The sequence below is a fragment of the Saimiri boliviensis genome, chromosome 8 (assembly GCF_048565385.1).
Source record: "Saimiri boliviensis isolate mSaiBol1 chromosome 8, mSaiBol1.pri, whole genome shotgun sequence".
NCBI lineage: Eukaryota > Metazoa > Chordata > Mammalia > Primates > Cebidae > Saimiri > Saimiri boliviensis.
This window is the reverse complement of record NC_133456.1, coordinates 354626-370072: the sequence shown is the minus strand read 5'-3', so window position 1 is coordinate 370072 and position 15447 is coordinate 354626. Positions and strand designations below refer to the sequence as shown.

General features: G+C 37.2%; 1 protein-coding gene across 1 annotated transcript in view; it reads left to right on the top strand.

The window, feature by feature from the left end:
- LOC141585304 (uncharacterized) overlaps positions 1 to 15447 on the top strand; it is a 125130-nt gene that overhangs the window by 105621 nt on the left and 4062 nt on the right. Inside the window, exons 26-31 of the mRNA XM_074403517.1 lie at positions 252 to 282; positions 3019 to 3088; positions 5909 to 5993; positions 7210 to 7238; positions 7329 to 7401; positions 15346 to 15401. Of these exons, the coding sequence (XP_074259618.1) occupies positions 252 to 282; positions 3019 to 3088; positions 5909 to 5993; positions 7210 to 7238; positions 7329 to 7401; positions 15346 to 15401 (344 nt within the window). The remainder of the gene's footprint in view (positions 1 to 251; positions 283 to 3018; positions 3089 to 5908; positions 5994 to 7209; positions 7239 to 7328; positions 7402 to 15345; positions 15402 to 15447) is intronic.

Here is a 15447-nt window from a genome sequence, read left to right as displayed (position 1 = left end):
AAACAGACAAACAAACAAACAAAACCAGGCTCCAAAACATACACGCAAGTGTGCACAATTTTTCTTATGATGGTAGAGTCTTGTTCTGTTTCCCAAACTGATCACAAACTTCTGGGTTCCTCAAGTGATCCTCCTGCCCCAGCCTCCCAAGTAATTGGGATTACAGGCATACATCACTGTACATTGTTAGCTTTTCATATTCTATAAATTTATTAATGACTTAGAATGCATTTTATCTTTTTCTTTAATAGATGCTGGGAGTTCTGATGAATCTGCAGAGAGGTAGGAATTTACATATTTAAAAAATTATGGTAACTAAGAAAATACAGATAGAAGAAACTACTATCTGTTGAGTGTTGTATTCCAAGCTAGAACCCTATTATGTGCTGTGTTTTATCACCTCCTAAGGCCATTGCAACATCTGTGTTTCTATGACCTACTGTTTATTAAATAGGCAACTATGGATTAGAGTGGTTAATTTGCTCATGATCCCATAGTCAACAAAGTAGCCAGCCCACAGTCTGACCGTCTGCCTGCCTGGCTTCCAAACCCTTTGTCTTCCTCCTCAGCCTAGATTGATAGTGATTTGTGCAGCACTTGGATCAAGGTATAGGTCTGAATGAGATTGCTCAGATTACTTTATTTAATTAATGTCTACATTAATGAGAGTTTAAATATCTTAAACTGTCATTTAAGGTTATTGTTAGAATGTGGTTAGTCCAAGAGTTTGTCCGAGAAAACCTGACAATTTCAGCAGTAACCAGTGCCTTATTTTTACCATCAAAGGCTTAGGGCAGCTCTTACTTAGCTTTGGCCATAGAAATGTAAGTTTTACAAAAGCAAGTTTAGGCAAGTCTTAGAGAGAAATTATTTGACTTCCCAGTTCGGTTTTCCCTTTAGGCTGGTATTTCTGCCTACTTCCATAATACTTTGTTTTTAGTCTTGTTTCTTTTTCCAGAACTTTTCTATAATCTTGTCTCAATTTTTAAAAAACTTTTTTCTCTGCTTTTCTTGGTGTTTCTTTTGTCCTGTTATTTTCCAAATCCTACTGGCTATGTGTTCTCAGTTTTTCTAAAGACAGAATCCAAACCACAAAGACTTACAGCATTTTAGGAATCTTAGGACTAATTAAAATACCCTCTCCCCTCTATTAATTAAAATTGTGTTGAAAATTCTGGTCAAGTTATTATTTAGAGAACCTTAGACTGAAAGAGATGAGGAAGCTTTAGACATAGGAATCGGCAGGAATGAGATCAGAACTCATTTTAAAACCCAGTACTCTTCCTTCCTCTTTTGTCCTATTGGCATGTGTTTTAATAATACACAGGAGAGTGTGTGTGCTGCACCCAGTGGATAGAATGAGAACAGAATTAGCTGGTGAACTCAATGGAGGTGTATAAGAATGCAGAGAGCAGGGGAAGGCCACGTTTGAAGAGAAGCAACCCTGGAATAGAGAGGAGCATGTCCTCTTTAATAAGAGATCAGAATATTGGAACTTACACAAGTTTTAAAAGATAAATTATAAAAATGAAAGACACAAGATATTGGGAATTATCTATAAAGGCACATTAAAAGTTATCTATAAAGGCACATTGGATATTGTCTATAAAGGCATATTAAAATAGGAGGTTCAAGAGACCTCTTAACAGGTTGCTGCTTTTTGTTTTTATCAAGAACTGACGCACTTGAAGATTTACACTGAAAGATGCTAAAACATCTTGAGACACTGGGAGGAGGGTCTACAGTAGATTGAAATGTGGTATTATCTATTACCTCTATTATTTGAGAGAGATAAAGTAGAGTTCCTTGAGTACTGAGACGCTGGAGATTGCTGAACTGAATAGATTTGTGGCCCAGGGCAGACGTTTCCTCATCTCGGCCTCTATTCCCAAATCACTGATGTCCTTCCCTTGTTCATGTAGGCTGGGTCAGGGGCATGATTAGCTGGCAAATCCAACATGGAGTTAAGTTGGGTAGTTGGTAGTGTGCCTATGCTGGGGGCAGGGGATGGAGACTCCAGTTATCTTGTTTTTCAGGAGCAGAGATATAGAGAGCTCCTTTTTTTTGGTCATTTGAGGCCATCCTTTCTGGAATCTGTGCTTTCATAGACTAAATATTAGAAGATTGAAGACTGCCTTGAAGCCCTACAGAAGTGGATTCTGGAAATCGGAGCCCATAAAAAAGACAGATATTTAGATAGTACTTAGGGAAACAGAGGTACAACTACCAGGACTCTGTTTTTCCAGCAGCCTCGTTGCTTGGGTGTCTGAATGCCCATGAATGATTTAAGGGCTTGCTACTTTATGTGAACCTGAATATGGTTGGACCTATAGAGTGAAAATAATGGGATTTTATAATTGTTAATATTTTATTCTTTCTGGGAAGAGTATTCTCAAAAAGAACATACACCTTTGTTACTTGACTTTTGTACATTTAGCTTTCACACATTTAAAATATTGTAGGAGATTCCCTGTACTGTTTTAGGGCAGAGGAAAGCAATGAGCTCTTCCTAAGTGGTTCCCATGCTGAGGAATCAAGCCTGCCATTTTGAAGTGACGCAGATTAGTCTTTTAACCAGAGATAGATTATGAACAAGAGACAGTTTATCTTTCTACCTTGTTTTAGGTCATCAGGTTTCTTCCAGTTTAAGTAACAAAAGTTAATCATCCATTAATTGAATTTTAAGTTCAGTTTCAGGACAGATAATTTGGAAGGGTAAATTATTGTCAGCCTCTGCCAATATATTGGTTGTCACTATTTGTTATGGAGCTCAAGTTCAGTTTTTATTGAATATTTTATAGGTTTAGACAGGTGGAGGCAGAAATAAGTAACTAAAATCTATTTTTAGATCAGAGTTCATATTTTAATTATTTAAGAAACATTATTTCACATGCTAATAGCTGACCTATCCCCAGATATTTTTTTGGTGGGGAGGGAAATGCTGTATATAAATTGGCAATTAAATTAATTGTAGAGAAATCAACTTGCTTATTTTCATTGTGTATTTTTGCTCTAAAGAATTTTCCAGGAACTATTGGTGGATTTATGCCTTAACCCAAATAATGAAGGCTTGGCAGTTGCTACTAAGGTAAAGTGGTCTTCTGTAAAACTAATTTTCTCCATCTGAATCTAGTTTTGCATAGTATTTACTTTTAAAATTTAACAATAGTTTACCTGTCATTTTATGTTGGTAATGAAAAGTTCATCAGAGATAAACAGAGTAGTTGGCTAAAACAATTAGTTTAACTTTGGTAACAAAGACTGATAAATACTGTGAAAGGGTGGGGCTGAAAACAAATAAATTGGAAAATACATAGTGAAGGAAAATCACATTAGGAAATGCTTTTCCCAATAGAGGAGATATGGAATTTCATTGAGGTTTATTTGGACAATTATTAATTCTTTGACTTTTAAATTATACTAGTGTGACTTTCACAATATTTATGTATGTATGACTCTTCAGTGGAATAAATTATTTTAGTAATCATGGAATCTTTCTGGTACCTTTTAGTTGCAAAAATGTTCAGCCCATAGCACGGAGCTTTTTTTGTTGGACCCTGACTATTTTGGTATATAGTTTTCAGGGGAGATTTTTTCTCTGCTTATATTATTGGTTCTGTAGTGAGATTTAAACACTATTAAACATTAGAGAAAAGTAGCTGGGTGTGCTGATATACACCTGTAGTCTCAGCTATTTCAGAGTTTGAGGCAGGGGAATTGCTTGAGCCCGGGAGTTTGATAACAGTCTGGACAACATAACAGAGCTGAATCTGATTTAAAAATATAAACCGTAGAAATGGAAAACTTTAAATTTATGTTCTCAAAATTTGTATTACAAAGAAATTTTCGTGTGTTTTATAATTTGTTCATGAAGGGTTTATATAAAACACTTCATCTAATTGAATAACATGTATTTTGCTGCAAATAACCAGTTCTGGAAGTGGGGACTCAATACCAATATGATAATACTTTATCATCATAATTTTGTCATTGTAGTTTATTTAAAACATCTAACTGGCTGGGCATGGTGGCTTACACCTGTAATACTAGCACTTCAGGAGGCCAAGGAGGTGGATCACCTGAGGTCAGGAGTTCAAGACAAGCCTGACCAACATGGTGAAACCCCATCTCTACTGAAAATATAAAAATTAGCCAGGTGTGGAAGCACATGTCTGTAATCCCAGCTACTTGAGAGGCTGAGGCAAGAGAATTGCTTTAACCTTGGAGGTGGAGGTTGCAGGGAGCCAAGATAGTGACATTGCACTCCAGCCTAGGTTATAGAAAGACCCTGTCTCCCTCCCCGCCACTGCCAAAAAAAAGAAAGTTGCACAGTTTATTTCATCTTTGCTTGCTTTTATTTAAATATAATATAAATTTTATCACTACATTATCATTCTAGTCACCATTTTTCTATCAATAAAAATGTTATTAAAAAAATGTAGGTTGTTCCAAGCCTTTGTTAAGTAAATGAAGCAGTGTCTACAGTGTTCTATAATGCTAAACATGATGTATTTTTAAGTTTTCTATCATAAGTATCTTAACACTGAAATATTTATATGAGAAATATTTTAAAATTTTAATACTGTATTATAGCAATATATGAATATATATGTGTGTATATATATAATACATTTTTTTTTTTGAGACGGAGTTTCGCCCTTGTTACCCAGGCTGGAGTGCAATGGCGCCATCTCGGCTCACCGCAACCTCTGCCTCCTGGGTTCAGGCAATTCTCCTGCCTCAGCCTCCTGAGTAGCTGGGATTACAGGCATGCACCACCATGCCCAGCTAATTTTTTTGTATTTTTAGTAGAGACGGGGTTTCACCGTGTTGACTAGGATGGTCTCGATCTCTTGACCTCATGATTCACTCGCCTCGGCCTCCCAAAGTGCTGGGATTACAGGCGTGAGCCACCGTGCCCGGCCCCTATATGAATATATTTTTTAAATGCTCTCTTATTTTTGGTGGAGACTGCAAAGTAGAGTTAGGTACTTTAAAGCTGGTTTCTGGTGAAATACGCACATGTTAATGTTTTGTCTGTGAACATGTTTCCTTTGAGCTGCCATGTTGAATCATAGAGTCAAGGGTCATATGTAGGTAACAGATTAGCTTGATCTAGAAAGTGTAGATGAGGTTCTCTTCTAAAATGCTTGCGTTTTTAATACATGCTTTTCTTATTTTTAAGTCAAATTCGTTTTAGAATAGTAAATTGAAATTAGGAGGAGGCAGGGTCTTGCTCCGTTGCCCAGGCTGGAGTGCTGGTGGCATGATCTTGGCTCACTACAGTCAACACCTCTCAGGCTCAGCTGATCCTCCCACATCAGCCTCCCGAGCAGCTGGGACTACAGGCACAACCATCATGCCCGACTCATTTTTGTATTTTTTTGTAGAGAGGCATTGTCATTATATTGCCCAGGCTGGTTCAAAATCCTGAGCTCGACCAATCCACCCATCTTGGCCTTGCAAAGGACTGAGATTACAGGTGTGATCCACCATGCCTGGCTTAAATTGAGGTTTATTTAAATGAATTGATTAGGGCTGGGTGTCGTGGTGCACACTGGTTATCTCAACACTTTGGGAGGCAGAAGTGGAAGGAATACTTGAGCCCAGGAGGTTGAGACCAGCCTAGGCAACACAGTGAGGCCTTGTCTCTACAAATATAGCAATACAACATTAGCCTGGCATGATGGTAGGCACCTGTAGTTCCAGCTACTCAGGAAGTTGAGGTGGGAAGAATGCTTGAGGTCAGGAAGCTGAGACCAGAGTTAGCCATATTCATGTCACTGCGGTCTAGCCCTGGGCAACAGAGTGACACCCAGTTTCATTAAAAAACAAATAATAATAAGAAGGATCTGTTGATGCAACTCATAATTTTTAAAATGGAAACTCATACTTGATATTACCTTAGCAGTGTGTCCCCAAGAAAATGCCAGAGCCTTTACCTGGACCTTTCCATGAAAAAGGAAACAGTATAGTCAATGGAAACGGAGAAGGTGAGAACCATATCTTATTTAAAAAGCCATTTGATTGAATGTTTCTTTAAAAATATGAGCACTAATGTATTGAAGTAGCTAAAGAAAATGTCCTGTTAAGTTTATAATAAGTAAAGGAGAAATAAAATGGTGATAAGTTGTGCCTCTAATCAGGGGTCAGCAGTTGATTCTATCGAGAGTGCCGCTAAAGGAGCTGAGTTATCAGTTCCATTTAAAGATACTCTAAAATTTGAGGCACAACAGGGAGAGGGAAGAGGAAATGAATGAAAGATAAAGAAAGAATGAAGAAGGCAGAGTGTACAGGAATGAAGAAAAATATGCAAGTGTATGTTTTGGGGATAGTAGAGTCAACTTAATCTGTAGAAGGAAGAGCAGGCTATTAGAGACAGGATAGATAATAAAGTGAGCTTCCAGTACCAAAACTGTCAGAGAATCAGAGCAACATTTTCCTACTCCTGCTGTCATCCTCACTACTGGGGAGGCATTAAGGATTGAGGTACCTCATACAAAGACTTGTGTTTTTTGGATGAACACCACCATGCTGTAGTAAATTATAGCCATGTATGACTATAATTTAGTGTTCTGGAAAGTGTTGTAACGTCATAGGTTAGCATCTTTTAGGCCAAACTGACATAATTGAAAAGAGTAGTTGTGGGTGATTTATAGAGAGGAAGTTAATTAGAGAAGGTCCTGATTAAATGTTCATTAGAAACATTATGGCTTAAAAGGTAGTATCAAATTTAGGGACATAATAGGGAAGAAATTGAGGCTAGGTTCAAAGGACAATTAGGGTAAGCAAATATGGAAGCACATCAGTATAGAACAGGACATTGAAATTTTCGTGAATTAGTTCAGGAGCTTCTGGAAAATGCACATTCTGAATCAGCAGGTGTGGATTCTGCAGTTCTCATGAGTACTCAGGTGATGTTGATGCTGGTCCTTGGACACAGCTCTGAATAGCAAGGGAATAGCCTTCCTTCAGGAAGTCTGGAAACAGCCCCTTTGGACAGCAATTTAAAAAATAACAGAATCAAGGGAAATCATTAATTTTCTTTTATTTCTGAGCATGATTCTAGCCACAGGGGAAGGAGAATGAGGGGAAAATTACCTTCATGGCTAGGCATGAGGACTCAGATCAATAGTAACACTGCATGAATGTTTGGTTGGCCGTGTTATACTTACATATTATTGATGACATGTCCCCTTTGCTTTTTAGGGTCTCCTGCAAAACAGGCTTCCTTGAAGGTAATTATGCATATATTTTTTGAAATACAAGCTCCATGTTGTATAAAATGTCTATGATTTCTTAATCATTTTATTTTAAAACCCATTCAGCCTACAACTGAAGTAGAGGATTCTGCTGTGAAGGAAGCAGTACAGAGAAAGAATATACAGACTTCCAGAGCAGGTACATTTTCAATACAAATGGAATTCTGGAAATAAGTACATTAAATGATTGCAAGTACTCACATTCTTCTTAGCCCTAATTCTATTGGTTCTAAATTGAATGGACGGCATTGACATAAATGTTATTGTTGGTTTTCATATCTGAATATATATAAATTTAGAAGTATAAGAAAACAGGATTTTAAAAATGTAAGCTTTAATTCAGATGTTTCTCTTTTAATGTTTTGAATAGCATAAAATTTCCAATATAAAATCTGTATACTTGTCAGGGATTCAAAGCTGTGAATTTTGAGACTCTAAGATATTTCCAGTGTGTTATGTGCTAGTTGGAGTTCTGAGCTTTACTTGGAGGAAAGCTTTACTTATTAACATGTCAGTTTCTGTTTTAATTTTAGAGACATCCTAATAGTGTAATTACACTGGTGATCTGAAGCCAATCAGATGTTCTAATGGGCAGACTGTGTGTACATGTGTGTGTAAGTGTGTATGTATGTGTGTGCTTGTGGCATTTTTTATTATTGAAAATGAGAAAGAGAATCATTTATAACTGGTAGACAGTCTTTTAAAATGGTGATTTTGAGACTTTTTGTTGTTAAGGTTTTTAAAAAAATGTTTGCCTCATAAAATGAGTTAGGGAGGATTCCCTCTTTTTGAATTGTTTGGAATAATTTCAGAAGGAATGGTACCAGCCCCTCTCTGTACCTCTGGTAGAATTCAGCTGTGAACCCATCTGGACCTGGACTTTTTTTGGTTGTTAGGCTATTAGTTGCTGCCTCTACTTCCGACCTCTTTATTGGTCTATTCAGGGATTCAACTTCTTTCTGGTGTAGTCTTGGGAGGGTGTAAATGTCCAGGAATTTATCCACTTCTTCTAGATTTACTGGTTTATGTGCAGAGAGTTGTTTATAGTAATCACCGATGGTAGTTTGTATTTCTGTGGAATCAGTGGTGATATCCCCTTTATCATTTTTTATTGCATCTATTCAATTCTTCTATCTTTTCTTTTTTTATTGGTGTTGCTAGCAGTCTATCTGCTTTGTTGATCTTTTGGGAAAAATAACAACAGCTCCTGGATTTATTGATTTATTTTTTTAAAGGGTTTGTGTGTGTGTGTGTGTGTGTGTGTGTGTGCGCGCGCGCGCACATATCTTCTTCAGTTCTCTTCTGATGTTAGTTACTTCTTGTCTTCTGCTAGCTTTCGAATTTGTTTGATCTTGCTCCTCTAGCTCTTTTAATTTTGATGATAGGGTGTCAATTTTAGATCTTTTCTTGCTTCTCATATGGGCATTTAGTGCTATAAATTTACCTCTAGACACTACTTTAAATGTGTCCCAGAGATTCTGGTACATTGTGTCTCTTTGTTCTCATTGGTTTCAAAGAACCTCTTTATTTCTGCCTTCATTTCATTATTTATCCAGTAGTCATTCAGGAGCAGGTTGCTCAGTTTCCATGTAGTTGTGCAGTTTTGAGTGAGTTTCTTAATCCTGAATTCCAGTTTGACTGCACTGTGGTCTGAGAGACTGGTTGTTATGATTTTTGTTCTTTCAGATTTGCTGAGGGGTGATTTACTTCCAATTATGTGGTCAGTTTTAGCATAAGTGTGATGTGGTGCTGAGAAGAATGTTAAACAATATTACACTCAGAGAGAGAGAATAAATTCTTGTGTTATATTACACAATAGGGTGACTATGTCTAATATAATGTACTGTTAATTCTAACACAGCTAGAAGAGAGAATTTTTAATTTTATTAACACAAAGAAATAACACAGGTTTAAAGTGCTAGATATGCAAATTACCCTAATTGGGCCATTGCACAGTGTAAACATACATTGAAACATCACATTGTACTCAATAAATATGTACAATTTTTGTGTCAATTGTAAATAAAATAAATCTTAAAAAAGAAAAAAAAATGTTTGCATAGGGGCTACCAACATCATGAATTGGTTGTTTTTCATGTTAGTGCCCTTTTGAAATCTTTAACTTTATTGTGATGCTCAGAAATAATATGTGGAATTTGTATTTGTGTCCTAAAATGGTATGTGAGTGGTTCTACACTTGACATACCTTTCTACCACTTTCTTTTGTGTACTTTGTATTATATTTTCCAGATGAATCTACATTGATTTGATTAGCTCAGGTTTAATTCATTTTATTCTTTTCATTGTTTTCCCTTGTACCACTCTACCACATTTAGTTAGACTCTCCTTTTGCTGATAAATGAAGAAAGAAAGAACAAAAAATAAAAACAATGTTAGATTTAAAAGGGCTTTTGTTTAATCTGTTTGTGTCTATGAATATTTACTATGAGAGTTTAAAGCTGAAAAGTTCAGAATGCAAGCATGCATTGCCATATTTTACAAATGCCCTTGGAACTATGACTCATGAGCCTTTAGCCTATGAAGTGATGACAATTCATTTCTCTGAAGAAGTTTTCTGAACTGTTTTTGAAAAAGAAAACTGACAATAGGAAATGACATTGTCTTATTTGACCTCTTGGATGTCATTGAATGAAACAAGAACTTGGATCAAAATTCAGAACCAATGATGTAAATAATATATATAGTTTGTGAATATCTAGTGATCATGAGTCCTTGACAATGATTTGGCCTTTCACGTTGCACTTCTGGATTTTTTTGCTCTTTTCCTTGACTTGTCTTAGAAAGCTTAAGTTCAACAGTTTTATTTATACAGAAACCAGAATATGACTTTTTACACACATTTCTGTCCTGTCCCATGCCATTGTGTACTCTTTAGATCTAGCGTGGAGCTACACTTATTTTTACATAGAAACGATCAGGTTTTTTGTTTGTTTGTTTGTTTGTGTTTTTGAGAGAGAGTCTTGCTCTGTCACCCAGGCTGGAGTCCAGTGGCTCAGTCTTGGCTCACTGCAACCTCTGCCTCTTGGGTTCAAGCAATTTTCCTGCCTCAGCCTCCTGGGTAGCTGATACTACAGACATGTGCCGTCATACCTTGATAATTTTTCTATTTATAGTAGAGATGGTGCTTCACCATGTTTGCCAGGCTGGTCTTGAACTCCTGACCTCAGGTGATGTGCTCACCTCAGCTTTCCAGTGTGCTGGGATTACAGGCAGGAGTCACTGCACCCAGCCACAAATATGTTTTTTAAGACTATTATATTTTATACCAATTTTGGTCTATATTTAAGGCTTCACATGTGAACTCTGAAGGTATTCATGCATTGAGGGAAGATCATCTCAGTTTAATGAAAGGAGTTTTTAATTTAACATATATTCATTAAAATTTTCCTTGAAGGTTTTGTCTCTATTACACAGAGACACACAATAATGTCATGGGTATTTAAACTTAACGTGTTTATGCACAAACTTAGTTATTCAAATATTTTCTTATCCCTAAAGAATCTTAATTATTAATAAACCAATTTCTTATGGAAAATATGTAATAGAGATTGTTGAGTGATTCAAAGTAAATTGAACTAAATAACGTAAGCTTGGAACAAAGAGAGAGATTCTTGTTAACTCACATTAAGTAAACTTATCTGAGTTAACAGATAAGTTTACAGTACTTGTAAAATCAATTAGGCCATGAAGGAGCAGTGTGTTTGTGGGGTAGAGGATAACAAAGGACCGCTTCTGTGCAGAAAGAATTTTTACCCCTTATTACAATATGTATTACTATTAACATACTAACCAATAAAAACTGTATTTTCAAATATTTAGATTACATTTCTGCTAGTCAGATCCTCAATGGTAAGACTTTTCAAAGATTTAGGAAGTTGAGAGTTAAGGATAAGTATTTATCTGTATCACCCTCAGCGATCAGAAATCAGACAGCATCTGCAGACTGCGGACACATGAACTTCGTGGTTAAAGGATTAATCTTGGAGCTGTGTTTCTATCAGGGAATTGAACTCTTCATTACCTGTGTGAATCACAGCTGTTAGAGTAGAAAGAAAAGAAAGGAAGGAAAGAAGCATAACAATTTTATTCTACATTGCTTTGGTTGGCTTCAAGCTACCTTAGTTCTGACTTTTAAAAAGTCATTTTGTGGTCAAATCTCCTACTCCTCTTATGCAGCCTACAATGAAGCAGAATGCTTCTTAGCAAGGCATTTGTATGTGTTCCGTGAGGAAAGCAACATACAAATAACGAAGTGAGTGAGGAGATAGCGTAATTTCATTGAGGTTTGTATTTAACATAAACTTGAGTATGGGTACCATGATTATATTTAGAATTCTGGGGCTGGATGGGAAAACTAGGTAGACATCTATAGATTTCCCACTCAAACACAATGTGGCTTCTGTAATTTACTTTTACATCTCTAATTTTGCACTTATTAGGTATAACTATATGCAGTGTCACTAAAAGTACCTTCCAAAACGAAATATTAAATAATGCTTATGGCTTTCTGTATGATAGTGTTGATTTAACCAATATATTTTTATTTTCAATATTTTATTTTTATTACTCAATAATTTTACATATTCACACGGTACATATTTTGATATGTACAATGTATAGTGATCAGATAAGGTGATTAGCATGTCCATCATCTCAAACATTTATTTTTTATTTTTATTATACTTTAAGTTCTGGGGTACACGTGCAGACCGTGCAGGTTTCTTACATAGGCATACACGTGCCTTGGTGGTGGTTTGCTGCATCCATTGCCCTGTTATCGACATTAGGTACTTCTCCCAATGCTATCCCTCCCCATTCCCCCCACAATGAGAACACGCAGACACAGAGAAGGGAGCATCATCACACACTGGCATCTGGGGGGTGATTTTCCCAGTATTAATGAAAACCATTGAGCATTTGTTTTGTAGTGTCTTGTCAGCTGTATTCACACATTCCATCACCTAGTCTTAATGGATAATCATGCACTTGGAAAATGAGTTTTAAGAAGAGTTGTATCATTTAACACATGAGCATCAAATTTAATTCTGCTAGAACACCCCATCTCTTAATTAACAGCAGCTAATATGGGGTCTACTTTATATACAAGTTAAATTCAGTGACCTTAATCAGTCATATGATCAGGTCAATCAACAGTAATAAATCATGCAATATTTTTCCACCCCTATAGTTTTAATTTCTTTTTCCCCTTAAGTCTAAAATTAACACTGTGTTTTGTTTTGTTTTGTTTGAGACAAAGTTTCGCTCTTGTTACACAGCCTAGAGCTCAATGGTGCGATCTCGGCTCACCGCAACCTCCACCTCCCGGGTTCAAGCAATTCTGCTGCCTCAGCCTCCTGAGTAGCTGGGATTACAGGCACGTGCCACCATGCCCAGCTAATTTTTTGTATTTTTAGTAGAGACGGGGTTTCACTATGTTGACCAGGATGGTCTCGATCTCTTGACCTCGTGATCCACCCGCCTCGGCCTCCCAAAATGCTGGGATTACAGGTGTGAGCCACTGCGCCCTGCCCTAACACTGTGTTTTACAAAACCTGATGATAATCTTCTAGAGTAGTGACGACAAACTACAAAATCTTACCTATGCAAATAACTTGTTTGCTCCTATTTCCTCATAAGCTTGGTAGATCCAGGAAGTAGAACTTTTCAAACAAAATCCCCAAATGTGGCCCAGCATGGTGGCTCATACCTGTAATTCCAGAACTTTGGGAGGCTGAAGCAGGTGGATCATCTGAGGTTGGGAGTTCGAGACCAGCCTGACCAACGTGGAGAAACCCCATCTCTACCAAAAATACAAAATTAGCTGGGCATGGTGGCACATGCCTATAATCCCAGCTATTTGGGAGGCTGAGACAGGAGAATCACTTGAATCCAGGAGGCAGCAGAGGTTACAGTGAGCCAAGATCATGCCACTGCACTCCAGCCTGGGCAATGAGAGTGAATCTTTGTACAGAAAAAAAAAAATCCCCAAATGCATTCTGTCAGCACAGTAAGACTAAAACAGAAAAAGTAAAAAGTACGTACCAGTAACTGAAACAGTTTATGTATGTTATTTTACTTCTCATTTGATAACTTTTGTAAAGTAATGAGCAGAGTGTATTTCTCCAGAGATCCAGATAGATACATTTATTCATTCCATTAAAATTCATTCTTAGAGGGGCCACTGGTACTTACAGCCTAAATATTTCTAGAAACATCTCAGTTCAGGCCTGCATCATCTTTGTAACATTGTCTCGTATTTTATCTTTGTCCATTTATTTATATTCCTCTGAATTGCATGCTACTCATTAAGAGTTAACTATCTCTAGTGCAAATAGATCCATGAACCACTCTTGAATATATTCATATTAATGACCAAGCACCTTAAAGGTTTGTATAAGGCTTTCAGAAACTGACTTCTGGGCTGGGCACAATGGACCATGTCTGTAATCCCAGAATTTTGGAAGGCTGAGGTGGGTGGATCATTTGTGGTCAGGAGTTGAAGACCAGACTGGCCAACATGGTGAAACCCCATCTCTACTGAAAATACAAATCGTAGCAGGTGGTAGTGACATGTGCCTATAATCCCAGCTAACTGGGAGGCTGAGGCAGGAGAATCACTTTTTAACCCAGCAGGTGGCATTGCAGTGAGCCGAGATCATGCCACTGCACTCCAGTCTGGGAGACAGAGTAAGACCTTGTCTCAACAAAAATGAAAAATGAAAAAGAAACTGACTTCTGCCCAAATCTCCATCCGTCGCCTTTTCCCCATCTGCCCTTTTCTCTGGAATTACTGAGTTGCTGGTAGTGCCCCCCCTTACCATTCCTCTTTTGTAGAGAAATACCTAAACTCTTGGAGGCTTCTCACCCTATCTTGTTGGTGCCTGGCCTGTGCTCACCCTTCCCTGCCTTCTGCCTCACTTAATCTGGCTGACCTCACTCTCTGAGTCTCAGCTCAGGCATGATTTTTAGGAAAGCCTCCCTGACAGATGTTATTTTCCTTCCTTGTATCCCAGTGCTTATCACTTAGCAGAAACTCAATAAATAATTATTTAGTAAAAGTAAGGTTGTTTATACAAAGATAATTCAAAAGATTGTCCTCTACAGCCTAGCAGCAAAGAGGATCGACATGTAAAGACGTGATACGCAGTTCAGGTTGTCAAGTTACCCCAGAAAAATTGACAAAGTATGAAGGGAGCCACAAAAAGTACCTGTGCATATAGAGAAAGATAGCCAGACTCAAGGAAGGCCTCAAATAGCATTCTGAGCCTTGTTTTCTCTTGTTGGAGATAAGTTCTTACTCTATCACCCAGGGTAGAGTGCAATGGCATGATCGAGACTCACTGAAACGTCAGACTCCTGGGCTCAAGGGATCTTCTCACCTAAACCTCTTGTGTAGCTGGGACTACACGCACATATCACCATGCCCGTCTAATTTTTTGTAGAGTCAAGGTTTTGTTGTGGTTTTCAGGCTGGTCTTAAACTCTTGGCCTTGAGCCAGTCTCCCATTTTGGCTTTCCAAAGTGCTGGGATTACAGATGTGAGCTATTATGCCCAGCCTGCATTCTGAGTCTTAAAGGATGACAATAAATTTGTCAGAATAGTAGAGGAAAACATTTGAGATGTAAGAAAATGGGTGCACAGTAATTAATTAAGGTATGAACAATAACAGTAATTTTGCAAATTATTAGTAACTACCCCTCAATTAGTTGTTAAAAAGATACTGGTATGAAGTATAGGAAAGGGTTACATTGTATATTTCCACTGTATTTTAAAATTTTGTTTTGTTTCCAACAGTTTTGTTTATTTATGTTGGTGACCCTGAAGTTTTGTATGGCTTGAACCCGGTGATATCTAGTGTCTCCCAGAGTGGTTTGTTGAAGTTTTGGATAATTAGAAGTATTTCTTTAAGTAAATATTTCAGTAAACATTAAGCTTCCTTCAAACTCTCAAAATATCAAATAAAAATAAATCTTATTCTCTATTTATTTTTGTGAAGATTAAAGTCTTGATCCGACTGTGCTAAGTAGTTCATTTTAACTAAATCTGTGGATCTGTTTACTAGTGACTTCAGAGGAAGAGCAAGAAGGGCTTAAGAGAAGTGAAAAGAAGCAGCCACAGGTAGAGAAAAATTTAAATTTAAGTTTCTTGTTATATATATATATAT